Source organism: Platalea leucorodia, assembly GCF_965183815.1.
Source record: "Platalea leucorodia genome assembly, chromosome: 10".
Lineage (NCBI taxonomy): Eukaryota > Metazoa > Chordata > Aves > Pelecaniformes > Threskiornithidae > Platalea > Platalea leucorodia.
Window position 1 is genome coordinate 13,511,813 of NC_138832.1, and position 25,640 is coordinate 13,537,452.

Here is a 25,640-nt window from a genome sequence, read left to right on the forward strand (position 1 = left end):
GAGCCATCCTCAGACACTACTAGTTTGGCTGTCCCTAGATAAGCTCTGGAAGTTCACACTGGGGAAAAATAGGAAACAACTACCAGGGTGACAAAGCCCATATGACACACCAAGATTACCAGCCCTCTATCGTAAGTAGTCCAGTATATTTGAAAACATGATTAGTTTAAGCTAGTATGCAGTGGCTGAAGAGCCGGCATATATACACTTCCCTTTCCAAGGCCAGTAACCTTTAGCAGAGGTGTAAGGAGGAAATTGGGATCAATTCCCTCTTAGGGATGCTGGAGCTCTTCTGGAGCCATCATCAACATAAGGACATGCTGCAGACAGGACAATAATAAGCCCAGTTCTGAAATTTCTCTTCCAAACAGTGGGCGGAGCATCAGTCTGAGACAAGGCTAAGACATCTAAGACTACTGGCTCTGCCACTGCCTTACTGGGTGTCCCTGGACCATGTTCCTAATGTAACTGAGTTGCACGGATTTCCTTTCCAAAGTGCTTTGAGATCTAACAGGGAAAACAACCCCAAAATTAGGAATTATTATCACACCACAAGTTCTGTCCCAGTATAGCACTCCCAGGCTTCCATGACATTCAGGAATGCACCTGATCGCATATGTTTCAATCAGAGCAAATCAATTCTTTTACAAATGACCGAGTGCTCGAGCTCAGACAAAGCCTGAGTTCACACAGGAAAACAATACAGAGAAAATTACTGGAAACACAAGTCAAACTGACCAGCCTATGTTAACTGCCAGTGGTGACTCATAGGAATTACGTGCAGAGAACAGCCATGAAACACTGATCTCCCCTTATTCCAACACAAGATTCTTCTCTGCAGTTCACAGATATTTTATCCAGTCCTGTTTTAACATCTGAAATGTTCTCCTGGAGAGAACGTTGTACGTCTGACTTTTATTTTCCTGGCATTCCTTTGATAAAATCCTCCTTAAATCTAACCCATTTTTCTTGGTTGTGTCACAGGATGCCACTCAACAGTACTAGTTTTTCTTTTTGCATCCTTCAGGTGTTATGCAGGCTTCTTACTCCCTTCACTAGTCATCACGTAGTCCCACATATGTCCACCTCTTTATATCTTTCCTGAGAATGTCTTCTAGACCTCTTGCCCCAAAGTCATCTTTTAGCTGTGGTCTCAAACTTCTCTAACTGCTCTGGGTGACTGACAATGTGGCGCAGGCATGCATGCTACATCCCAGGTACTGACACCTGGGAAGACTGCATCAACATCCTGGTCACCTTCCCTTTACCTGATTTAATTTTCTTTAATTGAAAGCACATACTCTTCCTGTACATCTGTACAGTACCTCTATCACAGCCATGACATTTGAGAGACTCCTTAAGAGCAAATGACAAATCATTACTGGATTGTGAAATCTGCCATCTTCTCTAACTGCCAGCATATCCCAAGGATCTCTGATATGCGTGGCAATTTCTACATGATCTAAATTTTTCATTATAAAAATAGCTTCCTAGCCTATTGGCTCTAAAGACACCTCGACAATGCACTCCTAACTAGTTCTTCAGTATTCAGCCATCAGAATAATTAACACTAGCTAGGTGTTATCTTCCCTTTCCCTCTTACCTCAGGAGCCTGTAAATGTTGAAAGTGCTTAAGGCTGCTGAAATAGAAATGTTGTCAAACATTTAACAGCTGATCCTACTGACATATTCCAATCTGAAAATGATGCACTTCACTGGACCAAGGGAATGAGAATGTGCTCAGACAGATGTTTCAGGTGGAAAAGTTGCTATTTTCAGTTTATGATTAGTCAAATTTTACCAGAGAACTATTACCAATGTCTCTTCAGGTTAAGTTTAACAATGAATATGAACGATGCCATCAAATAAAGAAGTAGGAATATGGCAGCACCGTTTTGGGATAACATGGGGACCTGATAGTATGTGTTTATTTTCTGTGTTACTTGATCCAACAGTTATTTAAGTAACTTTTATATCCTATAATTTAGCAAAAGTTACTGCAGGGATGCAAGGGAATGTACATGAACACATGCATTTATGCATAATCTCCTGACATTTCCTGTGCCAAAGGCTATATGTTCATATATGTATGCCATATGACACATCCAAGTAACCACAGGACCTTCTTTTAGTAGTCTACCTATTCCCTCACATCATCTGTTGCGGTCATGCTGCTCCACGCTGTGTCTTTCCTAAGCTTTTAGACTGTAACATGTCAGAGAAGACACTGTAGGGGGAAGCCGTTGACTGTACTGTGGCCAGGATACAATCCTAGTATATACTTAGATATTTTTATATACTTATATATTTTAAGGTCAGAAGGGACCATTATGATCCTTTACCCTAACCCCCTGGGGCACAGCCAAGACTATTAAATTTTACCCAGCAGTTCCTGCAGAGGAGAGAATTATTCTCACCTACTGCATAAGTGAACTCTACTGAGCCCAACAGCTTGTTATTCATACTGTAAGGCAAGCAGCACCTACCACAATTTGAGTGATGAAATAAATAATAATGCAGCCAACCAGAATGGGAGACAAACTAGAGAAATCCTCATCGAAATTCAGCGGATCTGGGCTAGCTCCCTCCCAAAGCTCCCCTGTCCTCCCCTTCACACAGAGATTTTAGGGACAAATGCCAGTAGATCTCTATTGTCCCTGCTCATTCATTAGCTACAACTGATTTTTCTGTTGTGTTCACACTTCAAGGTAAGGATAAGCTAGATTCTAGTCACGTTGTGCATATTGAAAAAATAACTACGAGACCTAGAAAATACAGATGTATTTTAAATACAAAATAACATTGCATTTTTTTCTTCACAGTTTTAAATAATCCTCAGAAGTGAAACATACATGTTTCAAGGTGATAAACTCCTTTCATCCCATTAGCTTTGGGCCTTCCCCTTCCATCTCCATTAGTTGTATCATTCTCCTTTTTTACATCTAACCTCCCTGCCCAGCCTTCACTAAATGGACTCAGAAAAAACCCTCTTGGTACTATTTGTCACAATGCCATTTTCTATATGCGTACTTCTCATGTCTGCAGCAAGAGAACGATATTTGTGATTAAATCATAAAAGCCTACTTTTAAATTGGCACTCTGTCTCTAGTCCTCCCTTCCACATGCACCACTGCAAATCACCAACACTGCCTTATAAGGCTTCAAAGAAAAGGAAAGGGTCTCAGTTTAGCTGGAACAATGCGTTTCACAGAGCCACAGCTTTCACTTACCTCCCATGCTGTGGGTTACTATTTGCTTTCCCACACTTCCCTTTGGGCTGCCAGTCTTTGGAGCTGAAATTAAGACAGGCACAAATGGTGATTAAACCTGCTTAGATACATGAATGAGTGTGATCATCAAAATCACACCTAATGCTTTAGAAGTTGGGGAAAACAAGTCCTATTCCTCTGAAAAGCTCACAGTCTAAAACATGTTAAAATAAAAAGCGGGTTATTTTTGCAACAAAATTTGTGATGCAATTGATGAAAGTCACCTGCTCTCGCTTTGGAAGCATTCTTGTTTCTCATGAAGTAGGCAAGGTAAACCCAAATCCTCTCCCTCCCACCTGAGCTGCTTAGCCCTATGCTTATAACCCTGACTTTCTTATGACTTTCTTATCTCCCTGATGATGCAAGTCTGTTCCACTTGCTTCTTCTCTTCCCTTCCCAGTGCTTCTATGGGCAAGCCAAGGTAGAAATCTTAAAACCTACAACTCACAGTCGTTCTTATTAGGAATTGTTCAGGAAATTCTCTCATGGGTTGGTAACAATCTCAGCCATCACAGTTTTGAAACTCACCAAGGAAGTTACCCTATAGACTACTTCTCATTCAAAGACCACATTCACCTACTACCTTGTCACAAAGACAAGCTTGTGCTATAACCACGAGCACTTTCAGAGGAAATTAGTATGCCCTTACTTCAGCATCAAGTTGTCCTTCTTCTTCTGGATTCCATCCAGATACAGAAACTCTGGCTTCACTTACTTAGCAATGCTTTCAACCCAGACTGGCTTGCCTGTAAGGGGACACAGACAAAAGGACATTTGCTACCTCATCTACCTACTTTGCACTGAAGATGAAACAGATCAAGCACCAAGCGCCTGCCAGTGCTTTCCCAACACTACTCCTGGGCAGTATTTTCTGTTAGTCCCCCTTCCTCCTCTTGAAAGTCCTATACTGAGCCAGGTACAGAGGTGCTCAGCACCCAATTCTTGCAATATCGTGATGTCAGCAATATCTTCATATCTCGTCAGCAACTGGCTAGGGGCTACTAACAAGCTTCTGGTGTGAAGCTCTGTGGAACAATAATTTGATGAAGAGTAGAAATCAGTAGTTCTGTTAGGAAAGGAGGGATTTTCCCATGATGAAACCTCAGTGTAAGGAGAAATGAACTTTCTCAAGATTGTCTGTATCAGAGCAGTATCCTGAACTGACATTCTGACAGCCCAGTTGAAAATGCATTTGTCAAAAAAAGATTACGACCGCATGGTCAGTACTCCCCTAGATGTGGAGGCTATGTTCCTATCCAGTTTCTGAATCTTGGCAGGATCAAGGAGGGAGATGGATCCAAGCAGAACCAGAACACAGGAATCAGACATAGGACTGCAAAATCTCATCTAATGCTTGTTCAGTGCTATCGAAATCTGCTTAGGCTGGCCTAAATTCTAGTCCTCTCTTAAATAATTGAAGAGAAAATGATTGTGGGAGAAGTTTCATGTGACAGGAAATCCAAACGATCTGCCAGATTTTGGTAGTGTGGTGCTTCTCCATATAGCTCACAAGTCTCCTCCTATCGTTAATTGGCCTGTCCGTCATTGAATAACAAAGTAACTCCAGCGCACAGATGGACAGTCCTCTGTTAGAGGCAAAACCAATCATGTTTCCTACTCCAGGATCTCCAGCAGATCTTTCAACGCCACCACAGTCTAAATTCTTAAATAATCTTTTTGTTATACTGATGTCTAAAAAAAAAAAAACAACAGAAGAATCCTTATTTCCTTTAACGATTAATACAAAACTATTAGCACCTGCTTACACAGGACTTTCAAATTAAAACGTCTTGTTCTTGGCTAAAATTATTCCCCTTTGACACAAGTACAGACTGAAATCTATTGAGAGAGGAAGAGCAGAAGAGTTATTGGGAAAGGAAGCAAAATACTTTCAAGAAGTTATTCTCCTTACTTTGAGAATAGTTTAAAAAAAACCTTTTGTTATAACATTGCATGCTTTGCACAAAATCGGCCAAGTCAGAAAAACTTCAACTGTTCTTAGGACGTTCCCTGAGAGAATGCAGACAGGGCTAATCCTTACTGCAGCAACTCATGCAGACCTGCTGAATGCCTGGAAAACTACACAGAATTACCTCGATGCATAAGTTGGACAGTTTGTGTATTCAGTTCCTTTACTTCCTTTTACTTTAGGGGCATGACAATTAATCCAGTTACTATCCCAGCTCTGGTACGCTCATTAAAAATTCACACCTGTTTCACAAATGTTCACCTGTTTAACAGACTAAAGTTTAAAAGAAAGGAACTTTTTGCTCAATAATGAAAGTATAACTTACTTGTTAAAAGGAATTCCTACTATGACATTTGCTGTTTACAGGCTGTAAAATAAAAACTGCCCAGTGAATGCTAAAGGAAAAAAAAAAAAAGGCAAGGAAAAAAAAAAAAGGCAAGAATGATTTGGATTAAAATATCTTTTCTTAACTTTGTGGAAGAGAAGCTTTTCTGACTAGGCAGCACAGTACAATGAAAATGAAATCAATGCCAAGTGCCTTATCCTGAACTCTGAATGGGCAAAGTTCCCATTGACTTTCAAGATTTCTTCCCTTGCAAATGGCATTCAAGAACAGTCGTTACATGCACCTAAAGCACGTCCACCACTATGTTCTGTCTCTCCCCTTTGTGTCAAGTAGATGTATAGAATTTTTGAAATCAGCACAGCAAGCTGTGAATGATGATGCATGAAATGAATAAGCCGAGTCTAGTACAAAGGGGAAATCCTGAAGGCTTGGTGCAATCACTGCTATACTATTTCCTATGGCCTGTATAGAAAAGATGCATAATATTCTTCATGGAGACAAAGAAAAAAGCTCACCAAGGCCAGAAGTCTCAATCAGAAGCCCCAGAAGAGATAAATGACAGAAGCTCACAAGTTTTTAATATTGCTTAATTTCCCTCTTATTCCTAGGCCCTGCCCCACTTATGCCTGACTCTTTTCAAGCTCTGGGCTGCTGTGCGCATGGAATATACACATAGCAATTTGGGGCTCTGAGAACCTGGTTCACTTTGCATTTCTTTGGAAGCAGCACAGCTTAGGCAGTAGTTTATGTTTCACACTTCTACCCATCAGCCGGGGTGAGTTTGCACCAATCCACCAGCATGTGAACTGTGATGGCCAAAGCACAGAAAAAGATGTAGTGATTTCCAGAAGATCAACTGAGCAAACAGCTCTGGAGCAGTAATGTGTTAAAACCCCACAACTGCTTCATCATGTGGACATGAATTGGAGACTTCAGTTACATTAGCACAAGCATTTTTAAACCAGGCCATATCATGCTCAGATTTATTTAGCTTAATTTGATGTATTACCAAATAAAAATAACCTGGCATAAAGATGGTATAATTGAACTTAGGAACAACAATAAAGATAAGCATGCTGAGCTTAACGCTGACTTAAATAACATTTAAGTGGTACATACTTTTTTTTTTTCTAATCACAGGTAAGGTATAAATACATCTCTCTCTGGATTTACTGTGACATCCCCCTCCATTCTCTTGCTCTCACACACACACACTCACTCACATGCATTGTAACCTCCCCTGCTGCATTAAATGGGTATAGATCTCATTTTAGAAACTGGAAAACTGAGGTATAAAATGGATAAAGAGCTTCTGAGGATGCCTTTGGAAGAGACAAATCTGAAATCCTGTTTACTTGACTAGCAACACAAAGAAGTTGGCTGTGAATGGTATTCACAGCAAAGAATAATTAATTCCTCATCCTGAGTACATTCTGTTGTGAAATAAGTCACTGTGTTGCAATTATTGCATCCAGTGGCATCAGTAAAAAGTCACAACAGAAAGGCATATGGGAAACTATTCTGGAAAACTTAATCTGCATTAACCACCAAGTTACCCCATGCAAACAGATCTGCAATAACAGCTCTCCACTCCTTCCTTGAGAAATCTTAAAAGAAATGGATTCAAATTTTATCTCTTTCTCTTTAAGATTTCTGTGTTTTGCCACTCCAGGTTTCCCATAGAAAGAATCTGAATCTGCACCATGTAAATTAACTGGACTTGACCACAATAAATCTAGGATAAAGGTATATATAAGTAGAAAAGAAGCCGTATCAAACTTCACACTTTGGCAGGCATTGGGAATAGCAGCAACATTCCAGTCCTGAACATCACCTAACTTCATCTTTTCTACTGTATTCATTCCTATGAAATAATTCTTTCTATTAATATCGGGAGATAGTTAGACAAGTTCCTATCTTTCTAATGTTCCTGAGAAGTATACTTTCTTAGTCTGATGTTTGATATGGGAAAGCACTGATTTATAAATGCTTTCATAAAGTGTTTATGCTAAACATATGCCTTTTACTGAATTTAATATTCATATCTTCTTATAGCAAAAAAAAAGAAATACAAAAATGTGTGGTTTTAAAAATATTCTTAAAATACCCATAACCAGATTCCTCTGCTAATTATTAGAATTTTCTCCCCAACCAGACTGTCTCAAAACTTTAATTTAGAATATTTTCACTTACCAATTTTTGTTGAAATAAATAAACTCTGCAGGAAGGAACCATCAACATGTAACTCAATACGCTGTTTTTTGACAGACTAACTGAAGCACCAAGTGTGATCTTCCACTCTTCCATTCAAAAAAGTGTTAACGCAAAAGCCTAAATATTGTCATTACACTTAAATGCTAGCATTATTAACCTCTCCACGGCCGATGTTCAGTCTTTCTAAGGATAATGAATGCACTTGCATCTATTCTAGATGTTCTAGAATGAGGCTGTAGTTTTTTTAACTGTGCAAATAATTGCTAATGATTTTGCACATGCAACAACTCAGCACTTCACTTACAGCCCTGCCTTGCAAAGTGCTGTGGATTTCTGGAGCAAAGGATCCTGTGCAGACGCATCTTCCACAGAGCCAACATGTCTCGTACGCAACTGTTTTGTAACTTCACCTGCTCTCCCTGAGAATGTTAATGGCTCGATTCTGATCCCTCCCACACAAGTGGGAGTCTGAAATCCTGCATGGGCATTGCTCAAAAGACATTTAGATTTAATGCATGCAGGATGTATGTCTATGTCCAGAATACACTGAAAATTTAAAAATAAAGTTCAGTACAAATAAAATATACCTTGATTAATTCTAAAGGGAACATGTTTCTGCATTTGTTCGTGAGGAGAATTTCTTGAGTCTGAGCAAAAGATATAACAGTGCTCTTTGAAAAAAAGTTGTCTTTCAGGCAATGTCTCCCTCTATGCTGTTGGCTCTCTGATGGAAAACACTCGTGTTCGGGGAAGAGGCTGCATCTCTACTTGTACTTATGTACAAGGCTGGGTTCATTGCTTTTGGCTTGCAATGGGTCTCTCCCCCATCCAGTGGTCTGTGCCTGTTTACAACCCTTTCCACAAGCTCTACCCACAACTTATGAACTTCAGGAAAAAGTTCAGCCCCAGGAATCTGAAAACTGCATGGAGGATTTTGTCTGGGCATCTCAAAATCAGCAGCTCCGGAAAAGCATCCACAGGCCAAAGCACTGAGATGAGCTTTCAGAGAGAACAAGGTAGTTTATACAGAGGCATCTCTCCATAACCCCTCAGGGACTTGCTCACAAACTCTCCTTAGGCCCTGACTTATGGCAAATGAGGAGGACAACTTGAACTTAAATACTGCAAACCTTAGAAGAACAGTGTTTCTCCTCTTTCATGGGAGAGAATCCACTTCCAAAGAACTCGGATGAAGAGAACAACTACTTATAATGATGCAGCTGCAATTCAACTCTGAAGATATCAAATACAATTTTAGTGCTGACAGCAGCTCACCTGTTCAGGAGCCCTCACTTTAGTCAGACTTGTACCGCTCATCTGTCTGGGAAGGCTGAGGGAGACCTGTTTCAGGGAACAGGTCCCTTCCCAGAGCTGTCCTGGCACTGCCAGTTCTGGAGAGCACTGGGGAGCAGTTTGACCCCCAGCTGAGATGAAATGGGATCTGCTGCTGCCCTCCCTGCATATCTCCATGTACTGTACCAACACCGCTGGTCTTATCACCTTCTTTCAAACCTCCGGGTTATGGGGCTGCTTCTCCTCACAGAGCTTGTAACAGGCACAAACAGGTACTACCTGAAGAGTAGCAGCGCAAACAGGAGAAAGCAACGCCATAGGTTTGCCAAATTTCACCAGAAATGTTATGGAAGGAGCTGAGCTGAGACTATTAAACACATTGGGTTCTCATTTGCAAAGTGATTACCCCCAATTCCAGCACGGCTGTTCCTGAGCAGAGCGGAGCCTGTGCGGTGCCAGAGGCTTACCACACAGACCAGAGGGCAGACGGCCCCAGGGGCTTGTCCGTGCAGGGGGCAGCGTGCGCGGCCCCGGGGTCTCTCCCCGGGTTGAGGACCTGCAGCAGCTGCTTCTCGCACTCCCCCTTCCCCGGGTGGCCAGGAGCAGGCATCAGAGGAGACTCTCGGTGTGGTTTGCAGAACATTGATTTTCCTCTTGAAAGTGCCGGAGGAAGGCCCTGACCCAGCCTGGACGTGCTTCCCGGCGGAGAACGAGGCAGGCGCTGCCGCTGGGGCATCCGCGCTGCGGGACCGGGAGGCGCGGGGGCCGCTGCCCGGCCGCGGGGAGGGCGGAAAGCGGCGGGGAAGGGGGGAAAGCAGCGGGGAAGGGAAGGGGGCTCCCACCGCCCCCGGCAGGTCTCGGCCGCCGCAAGCGGGCAGCGGAGGGGCACGAAGTCCCCCCGGAGCCGCTGTTCGTACGGGGCGAGCAGAGCAGGCCCCTTTAACCAAACCAAACAACAAAAGCACCCTCCCGTTCCCTTTCCTTCTGTACTAAGACAAAAAGCGAAAATGTAAGAAGAAGCAAACGGAAGGCAGCGGCTGGAGGGAGGGTTGCTCTGCGAGGTGCACTGACCGTCCGCCTGCACAGGAGCTCTGGCTGCCGAGCGGCCGCCCGGCCCGGCGAGCCCGGAGCCCGGCCCGCGGCCCCGCCGGGCCGCCGCTCGGAGCCAGGAGGAGCCGGCGGCAGGCTCGGAGGGCCGGCCGGGAGCACGGCCTTTGCCGCCGAGCAGAGGGAGGGATACGCGGTCTCCTGCTCGGCCGGCGGCCCCGGCGCTCCGCGGGGACCGCAGCTCGGGGCTGTTCCGCAGCGCCCACAGAAATACAGCCAGGAATAACGCAGACCCCTAAAAAAAAAGAAAAAAAAAAAAAAAGGAAAGAAAAGTTGTCCAGACTAAAAACACACTCGTCAAACATACTGAAAAGATTGAATTATTTATTTTCTCTGGGGACTCCTGTAACCATTCATTTTTAATAGAGTCTAATTAAGAGTTCCCCAACGGGTTTTACTTTTGTAAATATTTCAGATGAGCTCGGGTTTCTAGGCAAATCCTCCAGAGCAAAAAAATCCGAGGCGCACACGTGTAACCCCCTTCCCTCCCCGGCGGCCGAGAGAAACCAGCCGGGCGGCGAGGCAACAAGTGGCCGGCGGCCCGGAGAGCAGCAGCTTCAGTAGCACAGCGACGCTTTCCCGGCCCGGGTCCTGCTTTTCCTTAGAAGAAAATCAACCCGAAGGAGCGCTCCTCCCGCCCCCCTTTCCCCAGCCAAAATACACCACGGCGCAGCAGGCGCAGAAACCCGGCCGAATGCGATGGCAGCTCCCGGGCTTCTCGGCCGGGCAGCGGGACGGGGACTGCTGCGGGGAGCCCCGGGGGGGGAGCCCCGGGAAGGAGCCCGCTGCCCCCGCTCCGGGCTCCCCGCCGCCGCGGAGGGACCGGCTGCGCTCCCGCCCCCGCACAAACCGCCCGGAGACTGCCGACATGCCTGATATAAAATTTATTGATCTCTCTTCGTTTGGAAGAAGGAAGCAAACGAGGACTAGGGACAGGGAGAGGGAAGGAGTGTTTCGATGACTTTTTTTTTTTTTTTTGGAAGAAATCCGGTAAACAAAACTAAAACGTTTCTCCATCCGATATGTCAAAACATGGTTCACAGTAAAATTCACAAACCAATTTACATAAGTTTACAGCTTAAGAAAAACCAAGACACACAACTTACTATAAATAAAAGAAATGCGTTTGCGACCCGCACAGCTCTCTCCCACCTCCCCCTTTTTTTAAGGAACAAAACCCTAAAGTTAAAAAGTCGTGAAAGCTACAGATTGTGGACAGAAACCAAGCGAGGCTCGATAAGGTGGGAAGAACAAAACACTTAAGAAACCACAACGATAATGTGAACAACTGAGTTTAAAAACAAAAGCCCGCCGGTTTGGTGTTTGTTGGGTTTTTTTGGTTTTTTTTTTTTTTTTTTTTTTATGTCATTGCAACGCTAGAAACCAAACTGGAAGATGCAAGATCTTTTAAAAACTTTTAAGCGAATAAAACAGTGCCCAACCTAGCAGAAACAAGGAAAGAAGTTGCCGTGGTTTAAAAGCTTCACAGCGGCTTTTAGGAGGCAGGAGGTGTGATCTATTAAAATAACAGCTTTCTCGAATATTTTTTTTGTACAAAAAAAAAAGGACACAACTAACGGATTTCCTTTTTAAAATTTCTCCAAAGTTAGTATTAAGTCTGCTAAGCCGAGCAACACTGCCGTACGTCCCGGTGTAGTCAGGGAACGGTGGTGGGGTTAGGGATTAAGACGGGGAGCCGTCCGGGGCAGCCAAGTTTATATGTGAGTTAGTGGTACGGTACCATTCACGCCAGTCCCGGCACTCTGGTAGTGCTGGTGGACGCTGTGTAACCTGCTGCCCTGCAGGGCGGAAGGGTCTGTGGCATCCCCCCCCGGGGGCAGGTACATGCTGATCATATCCCGCAGGTCTCCCAGGCAGGCCCTCTGCGAATGGGAAGTGATGGCAGGAGGCGGCGAGCTGGGCTCGGATTTCACCACCGAGCCCATGGAGCCCAGGCTCATGGCCGTGGAGGGCTGCTGGCCGTAGGCGGCGGGGGACATGCTGTAGGTGGAGGCGGCGTTCATGTAGGTCTGGGCCGTGGACATCATGGGGCTGTACTGCAGGCCTGTCATGTCGTAGCGGTGCATCTGCTGCAGCTGGGGGCTGTTCATGCCCGGGTGCTGGCTGTAGCCCAGCTGGTCTTGCATCAGTGAGTAAGCCCCGTTGGTCCAGCCGTTCATATGGGCATAAGTGTCAATCCTCTGCCCCACCCCGACGGGGCTGCTCACCGCGTTGCCCCCCCCCGGGGCCAGCAAATTGCCGGGCAGCGAGTATTTGTCCTTCTTCAGCAAGGTCTTGGTCTTCCTTCGGGGCCGGTATTTGTAATCCGGATACTCCTTCATGTGCACGGCCCGCAGCCGCTTGGCCTCGTCGATAAAGGGCCGCTTCTCTGCGTCGCTCAGCAGCTTCCAGTCGGCCCCGAGGCGCTTGCTGATCTCCGAGTTGTGCATCTTGGGGTTCTCCTGGGCCATCTTCCGCCGCTGGCCCCGCGACCACACCATGAAGGCGTTCATGGGGCGCTTCACCCGGTCCTGGTCCGAGCCGGCTCCCGCTCCGCTGCTGGCCCCGCCGGCTCCGCCGCCTTTGCCGTTGCTCCCCGGAGCGGGGTTGCCCCCGGCGCTGCCCGGCGTGGGCTGCGGCGTCTTGATCTCAGTCTCCAGCATGCTGTACATGGCCGGAGCTGGCAAGAGGTGCGCCAGGGCGGCGGGCAGGCGGGCACCAGATCGGGGAGAGGAAGTTAAAAAAAAATAAAAAAAATAAAAAAAAGAAGGGGAAAGAACCTGCCTGGGCAGCTGCTGTGGGAGTAGGAGGAAGTTTTTCTGCCTGGCAGGCGGAGGCGCCGCTCCCCGAGGTGCTGGTGCTGCTGCGGCGGCCGCGCCTGCGGAGCGGTGCGGAGCGCGTCCCGCGGGCAGCGCCAAGCGATGCGCACACCAATCCCAGGGGTATTTGATTGACGGGCTATAAATGAGCGGGCGGCAGCCAATCAGCGAGCGGTTCCCGACAGCCCCGACGCCCGTAGCTGACCAGCTGGGGGGTGGGGGAGCCAAAAAGTTGGCGTTTCGGGGCTGCCGATGCCGGATCCCCCCGCCGCATCCCCGGGCGCCGCTACCCTGCAGCCCCCAAGCCCTGCACCTGGCCCCGGCTCTGGGCTGGCGGCCCAAGCGGCGGGACGGGGCAGAGCCGGGGCTGCGCGGTGCAGAGAGGCCGGTGGGGCTCCCGCAGCTGCCGGCCGTGCCGCGGGGGAAGGAGCGGGCCCGGGCCGGGGCTGCCCTCCGGGGGCGCGGGGAGGAGGAGCGGGGCGGGGCGCTGTGCCGCAAGCGGGAGCCGTGTGTTTGCCGGGCACAAGGAGATCTGGGGCTCCAGGGTGGATGCACAGCCCTGTGCCAAGCCCGGAGAAGCTGCCTGGAGACGGAGCGAGCCAGCGCTGCACGGACACCCCTCCAGAGCGGATGAAGGCGCGGGGACGGACTAAACTCTTCCACTTCTGAGCCCTCTCCCGGGGGAGAACCCGCACTGCCCTGCCGGGACCGGGCACGGCTGCCGGGCGCTCCGTCCCGGTGGGAGGCGGGCTGCCCCGCGGCAGCAGGCCGGCGCAGCCCGGGGGAGGCGGCGGTGCGGATCCGAGCGGGGCCGGGCCGGCCCGGCTCGGCTGCCGGCAGGGCGCTCCGGCCACCCCCACCTACGCCCACCCCATTGCCACTTGAGTTTTTCCACTCGGCTGCCCCAAAGAGAGTTGGGGGGGAGGAGACGGTGCTTGCAAAACCCCCAAGTTTCATGGCAACAGCAAAGTTCCCTCCGTGTGAAAGAAAACTTTGGCGGAGGGTGTGTGAGTGGAGCGAGGCTCACTGGAGCTGTCAATCACTGGCTTCCCTTTCCGTCCCTTCCCTCCCCTTCCCCTTCCATCTTTCCTTCCTCCCTTCCTTCCTTCCTTCCCCAGAGGCACGGACAGCCGCACCTGCACGGACAGGGCTGGCAGCTCCCTGAAGGCACCGCGGGCACAGCTGCCCAGCCTGCCTTGCCCTGCCGCTGCGCGGCCGGGGGGAGACGGGGCGCGCTGCCCTGTCCCTGCTCTTCCTCTTCCTCCCCCTGCGCCCCGCTCCAGCTCCGTCCGGGGAAGCCGGCCGGTTCTCCTGGCCGGGGCGCGCTGAGGGAGGAGAGGCAAACCGAGCCTGGAGTCCGCTCGGAGCCGCGCTGGGAGAACCCCGGTGCCGGAGGAGGTGGGCAGCACGGCCGGTGTAGCTCAGAGCAAACTGCCCCGGGGGCGTGCGGGGCGTAGGGGAGGGTCGGGGGGCTTGAGGTAGGGACGTGTCTGGTCATCACATCCCATACTGGGGGGCCCGGCGAGGAGGGATGCTGCCGCCGCAGCTCCCCCGGCTTGGCAGCCTTTGGCGTTGCCCCGAAGAGCGGACCGCGGGGGTAAAGCCGGTAACCGGTAGAGCGGGAGCGGACACCTCCAGCGCAGGGCTCCAGGCTGGACTCGGAGGCGCAGCCCCAGCCGGTGCCGCCAGCCCCGAGCCGCTGCGCTGCGGAGGGAGGGGGCTCCGTGCCGGGCCGGGGGGCGTCAGCGGGGCGGGGGGGGGAGCGCTCCGCCCGGCCCCGCGCAGCCCCGCGCAGCGCGTCCCGCGGTAGCGGGATCCAAACGAGCCGGCTGAAAACGGCACTGGTGGTACTCTGGAAACAGCACGGTGTCGTGGTGGGGTTTTTGTCTGAGTGGATCTGAGCACTGCTGTGATTTAGCCGTTTAAGGTGTCATTCGTTTTGTACGGATTTCTTTTTTTGACAAAATCATCTGTTGAACAAAGTCGAAGGGGAATAAATCCCACTTGCGACGAGCTATGGTGTAGTCAGCATTTTGTCTTTGTTGTTGTTTGGTTTGCTGCTGGTGTGTTCTTCGGTGAAGTACAAATTTTGCAGCCCGAGAGGACAGGGTGACAGCGGAAGGTGTTGTTTCGGGCGGTATCACACTAGAAAGCACACTTCGGGCGTAGTTCGCTTCTAACTTTTGCAACATATTGGAAAAGCTTCAAACAGCTGTAATTAACCTCAAACCCCTCAAAATATTTCGACCGCTCCCGTCGAGGTTTAAAACGTGCCAGGCTGGGCTGGAAAGCGGACTGATACGTATTCTGACAATTCTTTGAAATGACTTTATATAAACGTTTGTTGGAGGGACTGAACACACTTGCATGCAACGAAAAATGAGGTGGGTATAGGGAAGTAGAGGACATGCTGAAAGCCCTGTGAACGGTGTTTCCTTCGATGTTTAAATAAATATTTCAAAGTTAAGTTTCAGACTCGTTAAGTTTCAGACTCCTATTTTGTCTTTCAATTTGTCTTTGCGCTGCCTGAGACTCCAATTATATAATTTTTTCCCAAAGGCCCCGCTATTTAATGCTTTAAGATCCATACTGTTTCAAAGCAAGACAACATTTCTCTTGAAACATCGCTGATCTCCTTGTAGATGAACTGAACCTGACTGTATAAAAAAGTAAGTGTAGATTCGTGTATCTCCACACTTCACAAGTCCCTGTAATACTCCCACTGCACTAGGGTTTCCGTGCCACACGTGGCCTGAGGAATACTTAAAAATTTGGCTGATTTTTATTTCCAGAGGAAGGGGTGAACATGGACACAGGCTGGTCCAACCCCTCTGCCTCGGCATTAGCGATGGGTGCGCATAGGAAATTCTCAGTAGGATTTCTTGAGCGATTTCGGCACCCGAGAGGAGAGCCAACAGCCAGCTCCTCTCCCCGGCTCTGGCAGAGTCCCGGGCTCGCCGCGGTGCTTTACCTCGGAGCCGTGTTTCCCCGCCCGGCGGCCGAGCCCCCTGCCCGGCGGCCGAGCCCCGCGGGGCCCCGCAGGCGCTGCGCAGCGGGGCGCGGAGCTCGCCGGGGCAGCCCGGCGCTGTTGCCGCTCACCGGTCTCCGCCCGCAGCGCAGCCGGGGCGGCTCCTCCCCACCGCACACCCCGCGGCGGCACCTGCGGCCGCTGCCCCCGGGGGGACCGGAGCTGCGGCTCGGGAAGGGCCCGCTGGTGCGGGGCGAGAGGGTGTGAAGCACAGCACGGGGCAGGGAAGGGAGGCTCGGAGCTCCCTCCAGCGCTGGCATCCCGCCGCTCCCGCAAACGCAAGCGGGGCCGGAGGGAGGAGAAGTAGCTCCTTCTCCCTCCCCTGGTCTGAAAACTACAGATTGCCGGTGAGGAGGGGTGGGGGAGAGGAGGAAGCGAGGCAAACCCCGCTGTACTAACTGCTGCTGCCTGAAGTTACCTACAGAGCGCTTTAAAAGGTCCGATCCCACCACCCCCTCGGCAGCCACAAGCGAATTCAAGCCTCCGCCTGCTCCTCGGTCCTGCCCGTCGCGGGAAAGGGACGGAGCCTGCGGAGCTGCTGTAAAGTAGGGAAGGGGCAGAAGGCAGGAGACGACCCAGCCAGCGCAATAAACGGGGCGGGCAGGGGCGGGGGAGCATCGTGCCTGGAGCCATTTTCTTAAATTCGCTCCCCGGCGGCGGCTGGGAGCAGGGGAGAAGCCGTCCGGGGCCGGAGAGCCCCGTGTGTCTGGTGGGGGTCAGGGAACACTCGGGGTCGTGTAAATACAGTTGTCAAAGGCAGAGAAGCCCATCGTTTTTCTTCATTTTGGTGACAAAGGAGCGCGAGGCAAAATCAGGAGTTCACAGCACAATCCAACTTGAACGCAAGAGAAACCCCATGGTTGAAAAGGCACATCTGAAAGGGACCGTCTGCTTCTTACGCAATCAGCGCTTAATAAGCAACAGCCATTAATATATGTTAATTGCAGCTCCAGCAGAGCTTGGGGGAATCTTGGAACCGTGTCAGGGAGGATCACTGGCTTTTAAAGAATAACGCTATGCACCAAACCGGCCCCGTTTAATCCTATTATTAAAACATTCCCCCTGGTCCCCAGCCTAACTCCCAACCGAGATCAGCGAGGGCCTGTCCTCGAAACTTGCCCAGACAAGGGAGCTGAGCACCCCTTTTGTTTGGCCCCTGCTGACCCTCGCTAGCATGATCCTCCGAAAATGCCCAGGCTTTTAGCGATGCTTAAGATAAAAGTTCACATGCTTTTCTGCTTGATCCCTGTTTTAGGCTCGAATCCACGTCCTCCCCCAGAAGTTTCCAGCGTGGTAGCGTGGCTGCTAAATGGATCATTTCAGGCTGGTTCTGCAGGGTCGTTGGGAGATTTTTTTATTCCCCATCTAACAGTGTCACGTCAAAAAAAAAAACATCTCGAGATTGCCTGCGAGGCTGCTCGCCTCGCTGCGGGGCTGACATGGCTGGACCGACCTTCCAGCCCAGCGAAGAGGGGGAAGAAATTATTAGTTCCGACAAACGAGCTCCAACTCCTTTCTGTGACCTCCCCAGTACCTCACTGCATGGATATCGATGCTGCGCTGGAGACTATACAGTTCTGCCCGCTGCTCACGTATACGGGAAAGCCAGGGATATTTTTGATGACATCATTAAAAACAGCAACATTTAAAACCAAAAATCTTAAGGGGGTGGGTAAAACCCGGGCAGCGTCGTTCGGGTACAGATCGATTCCTTTGAACTGAGCCTCCCAGTGCATTCAGGAGGCAGCGGCGAATGTTGTTTTTAATCACCTTTCCCCCCCAGCTGAACTTTTATTTGGCTTCTGACAACAATAGCGGGCTGCAAACAGACCTCTCGGAGCGCCCGCTGAATAGACCCTTTTCGAGCCCGGATTGTTTCCACCGCCACAAAAAACAACCAGTAGCTCCGTTTCTTAATTGGGTTGTTCCTGGCCCTCGTTCATTCAGGTGTTCGCGAGGAATTTGTTTATTAGCCTTTGACAAACAGCTCCTCCTGGCAATCGCCTCTCGGGGTTGGCTTCAGCGGGAGCGGAGAGATGCGGGGGGGAGGGAAGGGGCATTGCTAATAAGGACTCTCTCCATCTCCGAGTTACCAATTAACAGTTGTAGAGGGGACCACCAGCACAGGACAATTCGCCAGGACTCGCTGCGGAGCCCCGAGGAAACGATAGACTTAGCTCACGCGAAAACACCGAGGAAAAAACGAGCACGGAAAAGTGATGCTCAAGAGAGACGACCGCTGCCCCCTGCATCGGCGGCGGCTGCTGCAGGGCAGTCTGTGCCGAGCCTGGCAGGAATCTCTTTCCCAAGAAACGAGACAGTAATCGCAACTTTTTGCAACTTCCCTCCGCTGTTACATTACCAACTGTACAATACCCCCGAAATGGTTGTCAAGCACTGGAACAGGCTGCCCAGGGAAGTGGCTGAGTCCCCATCCCTGGAGGTATTTAAAAGATGTGTAGATGTGGTGCTTAGGGACACGGCTTAGCGGTGGACTTGGGAGTGTTAGGTTTATGGTTGGACTCGATGAACTTAAGGGTCTTTCCCAAGCGAAACGATTCTATCATTCTATCATTCTAACATCTCAGCTCCCGCACGGTTTATCCTTCCCGCCCCTGCGGACACCGCACCGGGCATCTCCTAGCGCCCTCATTTCGCAGTCTCCCGTGAGCCCCGGTGCCTGCGGCAGCAGGGCTGCCCCGGCCCCCCGGGAAGCGACCGCTTCCAGGACGAGCAGCCCTGCGTGCCCGGCGGCCCCGCTGTCCCCTTCTGCCGCCGTGGCCGGGCACGCGGCCCTGTGCGGGACTGCTTCGGGGTGGAAGGAGCGGGAGCAGCCCTGCCGACGCACGGCGTGCTCCTACCGGAGAGACCCGGCTGCCGCCGGCACCGCCTGCGCGCCCGAAATGCGCGTTCGCGCGGGGGAGTGGGGTCCCGGAAAGAAAATCCCTTTCCCCCGCGTCCCGGGCCGCTCGGCTCAAGCCGCCCGCAGCCGCCGCCGCAGGACAAGGGGGCCTCCCCGGCCGGGAACCCGCCTGTCCCCCCGCTTACTTGTTGCGGTGCTTTAATTACCCTTTCCCTGGCACTGGTGACAACTGAGACGTCGCTGCACTCCTTCTTCAGAAAAAATCAAACCAAATCATCTCTGTCTTGCCCATTTAAAACTTCGTGAATCTTTCCTACAATGTTTTCTATACAGATCCAGTAACCCACCTTATTTGCTGGTAATGACGTCTAGGCTCCTTTTTATGAGTTAGATTAGAAATCAGACATTAATTGTAAAACTCTAACTTGCTAATTAGCTGCAAATAAACTATTCATTAGTGGCAAATTAAAATCAAAACACACCTTATTCCTACTCTCCTACATACAATTTTGAAGGCACATATTGTTTCAAACTACAGCCTATATCACTGGCACGGCAAATTGAGATCCTGAAAGGTTTCTCTCCAGGATAAATAATTAAAATATATTCCACTTTAATTGACATTATAGAGGACACAAATGAGGTTTTCCTTTTAGAAAGAAATAGCAGTTTCTAAATAAAGCTTTGCAGGCTGCAGAATGGAGGTTTCAACCAAATGAATAGTCATTACTACCTTTTCAATGATGTGGGCCTTTTGATCAGAAAAGAAATTAGCTCTAAAGGACAGACAATAGGAAGCCTGCCCTGCAATAGGAAGAAAATTAGATGGCTAAGGCTCTTAACGACACCTATTTCTATAAACCATGGAGCTTCTTGCTTTTCAATTACAGCTGTTCATTTCATATAAGGAAAGTGGAAAAACACAGGGGGAATATAAACTCTGTTGCACCAAAAAAGCCCAAGATAGGGCAGGCAGGCAGCCTTCCCATTTCCCTTTGTTTTTATTATAATCAGTTAACTAATATTATATATTTTATAATACCAAGATTATCCAGTATAGCGTTCTCTAGGTCAATTAAGCAATCAAGATGGACTATATTCAGTAAAGGAACTAGTAAAACACGAGAAACTTTAACTTAGGTAATTGGATGTTTCCACTGCACATGAAATAATATATTTTGCATGTGCATCTCATTCTTGTGAGTGTTTTTCAGAGAAAACAAAACAAGACTGAAGAACTTGAGGAAAACACTGCTGAATAACACTTTGCTGTCTTTTGGTTATAGTCAAAAGCCAGCTCCAGTTCTTCTGAATTGAAAATAATGTTCTTTCATTATACTTAGGACTGAGAGACTATTTCAGACATCACTTTTAACTTATACATCTTGGTTATTTTAGAAATCATGCTCTTACTTTTAAAACTTAGAATTAACTTCTTGTGTAATAACTTTAAAATATGGGTTCTCTTTCAAATTGTTTCATTTGGACATTATTTTTGAACATTGTTATTTCTCCTGAATATAAAACTAATATAAGTTTTCTTATGAATCTGAGACACAACCATGAAAGCACACCCTTCTTCTTCCACCAGTTCTCCCTAGCCATACTTTCAAGATCGGGTGTAACAAGTAGATGATAATTTGTTATTAGCCATGCAATATACCATAATTGAAATAATCTTTCAGTGATGATTTGAACATATAATAGTCTCAAAGCTTTATTGTAAACAAGTCCTGTTCTCATATTGACTCAGCAGGACTATAGAGATCTCTTTAACAAATAACATAAAATCACAGAGATTCCCCCACCCCTCTTTTTTTTTTTTTTTTAATTCTTCCTATTTATCTATTTATTTATCTTTCATTCATTCTTTCTCTTTTCTCTCTCCCTTTCCTCTTCTCTCTCCTTTCCCTTTTCCTCTTCTCTCTCCTTTTCCTTTTCCTTTTCCTTTTCCTTTTCCTTTTCCTTTTCCTTTTTTCTTTTTCCCTTTCTCTCTCTCTCCCTATACTGCTATTTTTTTAGAAATAAGGCTGCATGGCTAATTCAAAGGGGTGATCAAATATATATGAATTGTTTTTGTTGTGATAAGGTGTCTTATAATTACCCTTTTCACCCTCAAACAAGTAAATGTTCCTTGTTCAGAAAACTAAATCACATTTGTCTTCTACCTAAAAGTGATTTTAATATGAAATATGAATGACACCTTTTTATTCAGTGTCTGTATTCCCCTTCACTCCTGGTTTGGTCTTGTGATATGTAGGAATAAATAATAAGAAATAGTTTAATCTGTTAAGAATGATCTCCTAACTCAAAAATTGGAATCATTAATGTCAGTATTTGAAGTAATGTACCTGCTTGAGAGTAGTTAGAAGATAATGATTAATGCAAGTCTCTGCTTCACTTTTTACTGAGACAAAACTTCCACTTGTTTTGTAAGATCTTAATTAAAATTTCATTTTATTTGAAATTAATTTGTCTGTGAAATGTTACCCATACTAGCTAGTGGGAAAAACTTTCCTCCATGCAAAGCGGCAACTCAAGTATCATTGGGATTTCTGCGATTCACAATACAAAACCTACATAAAGATCTGCATCAGCGAGGAGATGAAGAACCTGGGAGAACGCAGTACTTGCGCTGCAATTCTCAGTCCAGACCTCACAGCAATGTTTTACTTCTGATAGTATCTTCAGTCCCTGTAAACAAGCAGAGGGTAAAGAACTGTCTGCAGGAGAATAAGTGAATCTAAACTGACCTTGACTCTCAAAATCTGGAAATCTCACCTAAAATTGTTGAAGGATCAGAGCAACAAGATTTTTGAGCAAAATTCTACTAAGAATAAAGAAGTAGGGAATCTAAAGACCTTTGAAAACTAGAGTGGACAGTTTGTGAGTGGGGCTATGTTGGAGGGGTTGGACATGATTGGATCTAAAAGACATCAATACAAGCTCAGTGTTAGCAGGGAGAGGCTTCAATTCCTTTAGCCCTCCCAGCCCACCATGGAGAAGACATGGGCGGCCACGAGAGCAACTCACTAGACCTGAAGATACTTTCTGCTCTTTTTTTTCCTAACATATATTGATAAATGTGGGCAACGTGCTCCACAGCCTTTTGTAAAGCAAATGTATGCATATACATATACATTAGGTATAAAGTAGCAGAAATGGAACTCACTGAAGAATCAGTTATTATATGGACTATTTACATGGCACAAACATATTTCTGACCTGAACATGAGTCACAAATAACTACGCTATTTAAATTAATATTCAACACATCCTCTATTTCTATAATAGCTCAAATCAATTACCTGCTATTGAAGGTATCTCCCAAGAACTGCTCAATTCCCAGTTCTTTGCTGAACAGTGCAAAGACTCATGACTAACCACCATCAGAATTCTCTATTACTGCTTACTTACAGATGCAATGACTGCTTAGGGCTATGAACAATGGAGCATATGCTGAAGGTTCCTATTATCTATGTTAGTGGTCAAACTCTCCATTGACTCTGTAGATAACACCTCTTCTCCTAGTAGGGCAAGTACAGTTGGCACTTCCAGAGGAAGAACTTATGCAATTATACAGAAGTTAAGGACTTGTAAAATAGGTATTTCAAGGCCATTTTTGAAACAGGTGGACCAGTCACACAATGTGCATCTAGAGGGACATGATGGATCTTACTGGTGGTGCACCCATCACCTTTCTCATCCAAAGAATCTCATCAAAACCCAATTCTCTTTGGTTAAGAGGCCCTTTTGATTCCACTAGATTCCCTTCTCTGGATCTATCAGGAACATGTGCAGGGTAATTATGGGGGGATGGTGCTCCTTGCTCCATGAGACAGTGATGAGGTACAGGAGTGTAAGGTGTTTCCAGGTGGATTAGACATTGAGTATGAATGTAGGTGAGGGTCACAGGACTCTCACCACATTAGAAAAGAGAAAAAAACTCACCAAACACAACCTTATTCTGGCAAAAGAAAACAAAAGGCTACTGGGTGAGTGTAGCATGGAGGGGAAAAGGGGATTTGGTATACAGTCCTGAGGCTACTACCTGAAGAACACTGTTCGGAAGTGAGGAAGAGGATGCTGTATGATGCATGAGAAGCTACAGGGGGGAAAGGCTTCAAAAGGAACCATTTAGTGGCAGAGAAGGGAAGCCAGGTGGGAGACCATCCAGTCTGTAGGGCGGTTGGCATGGTTGGTTTCCCTTTTGCTATCTTTTCCTGTTGTCAGCTGCCACTGTCTTCCTGGCCCACTCCATTTACACTTTTGCAAAATAGCCCATCAATATAACGTTGAGTTTCTTTATGAAAAGGATTCTATGACCCCTTGGAAAACAGTGTAATCTCACAAAAGTGTCATACTTGACTTTGACTTTGTTTTAACTTGATTTGAAGACTTCACAAATAAGGCGTATCTAAAGGATGTCCAATGAAGTGTTAGGATTCATTCAGAAGTATATTGTACAGAGATTATTTAATCCATAGAATTGTCTGGTCCTATTTATTTATTAGAGGATATTTGGATTAGAGCTGAAAAATAATTGTAGGTTGATAAGAAAACACTTGGTATTTATGATTTTAATCAGTGCTACTGCAGACTTGATTTCTGTATCTGGTTTCCAATTTCTATATATGAACTCCATAAAGACTCAAGCTTGCATTATTTGTACACCAATGGCTCCCGGTGAAGCTAATGGAAAATTAGTAGGAGGTAGTTGTGCCCTAGTGTTGCATGGAAAAAACAGGCTGTTCTTATCAACAGTGATGCTACTTCTCATTCAGTCAAGCTAAACTGCATGAAGAATGGCAGCTAATTCACACAAAACATTGCAACATTTATGTACAGTCTTTAAATAAAAATGAGGACCTTATTCTTCCATTCTCCAGATTCCATAAAATAAAATGAACTGCAGCTTCTATTTTGATGCTTTTATGGCTCTTGCTATCCTGGTATTTGAATATATTACAATAATCAGTGCAGTTTTTACTTGATAGCATTCCATGTGAGTAAGGAAGTACTAGCTCTATTTACAGGTGAGAGATTCAGACAGTGGGCATAATAGTAGTGAATGAAAACTTTCTGAAAGACACAGGAAATATGTGGAATCAGATCTCTTGGGCTAGATCACATTAGCCCAGGGCTTTATCATCTTGCATATCTGTAACAGATCATGCCCATTGTGCTGGGTTTGGCTACTATAAAGAAAATTAACTCTATCCCAGTCAAAACCAGCACACCCATAAATATTACAAGCTGAAAAGGACTCAAAGCAAACCTGAGCTAATAGAAAGGGAACAGTCAGATCTGCATTTTGTAACTCATTGGGAACAGTCCAAACAAAACACCAGGACAAAAGAATCCAGAGAATGGAGAAAATGTTATCAATCCCATCTAACGCTCTAGATATTTGTAACTCAGTTAAAAAATATGTAAAGAATATGTTTTGAGTGAGCTGTGGACAGACTAGAGGGGCATGGAAAATATTCTATTACAGTAATTATAGCAAAAAAAGATGAAACTTTCTAAGGAATAAGAGCTAGTCTGCAAAAACGATTTTTTTCAAGCACATGCAAGACGCAATTAAGACATATAGTCTTGGCTTACAGCTAGGATGTCTACTGAAACACAGAAAACCTACACCTTCATGTACCAGCATAAATGGGAGTAGTAATCACATGTCCCTCCTTAGCAAAGTTCCTGTGGCTCACGTGCTGCTTGGTTAACAGGATGATTTCCTAATCCAGGTGAGGGCATTCTGCGCTTCAGGTGCTTCTCAAGTGCTGCCACAGGATGCACAACTACCAGGTAGAACGTTGTCATGTAAGGGAAAAGTGTTACTATTTTTCCTATTCAAAACTAATCACGTGCCATAGAACATATTTAAATTTACAGTGTTATTATTCCTTTGGATTTCCTTATTTTAAGTATCTGAGGAAATGAGAGCTACACAGAAAAGATGTCTGTGCTGTTGTATAGCGTGAAAATGCACAATCAGAATTAAGCAACAATCAAACTTCCCAGACTAATCATTTTCCATTGATAACTGTTACACCATGACTGTAGATTAATCAAGTAAAGACGTGAGCTTGAACCAACTACACATTTTTAAGGTTTACTACCTTATGCTAGGAAAACTTGCACACTTCCAGATCGAAGGCTGATGTGAGACCTGCTGGATTTACACAGGATTGATACTTATGTTGTTACAGCTTACTTAAAAAATTTTGTTTGAAGAGCAAAGCCAAGTTCCACTGTTTGCTGACATGTGCTAACTTCGTGCTCAAAAAAGGACAAGATGGCACAGAGGACACGAACTGGTCAAAAGAAAACCCTTTATTTCTAGGTCTTTGGGTCTGATCCCAGAGGGTTACAGAAGAAAATAACTACTATATCTGATAGGTGTTGCTGGCTTATCTACAGTGAGCTGGAAATCCTTGATTCTCTTACTCTGTACTCATTTTTGCATCACTAACTCTTCAATAACTTGCAATTATAATTCAGTCATCATGAACTGAATGTGGTAAGGGGACTGTACATAGTGCTCCTGCACATAAAGAGCCATCCAACTTAAATTGCCAGGAAAGTGCGAATAAACAAGTATTGTTTCTGCTCATAACATTATATTTGCAATGAAATAGAGGACTTTTGAGTTGAAAAAAATGCTAATCAGGTATTTCTTGCGATTTCCATATTAACATCACACACATAAAAAAGCAACATTTCCATGTT

At 46.8% G+C, this 25,640-nt stretch overlaps 1 protein-coding gene across 1 annotated transcript; it reads right to left on the minus strand.

Moving 5' to 3' along the window:
- Positions 1-11,913: 11,913 nt before the first annotated feature.
- LOC309595646 (transcription factor SOX-3-like) lies at positions 11,914-12,870 on the minus strand (the record flags this gene model as incomplete). Its single annotated transcript, XM_082322879.1, has 1 exon — positions 11,914-12,870. The coding sequence occupies one exon, from the start codon at positions 12,868-12,870 to the stop codon at positions 11,914-11,916; it is 957 nt and encodes a 318-aa protein (XP_082179005.1).
- Positions 12,871-25,640: the final 12,770 nt, after the last annotated feature.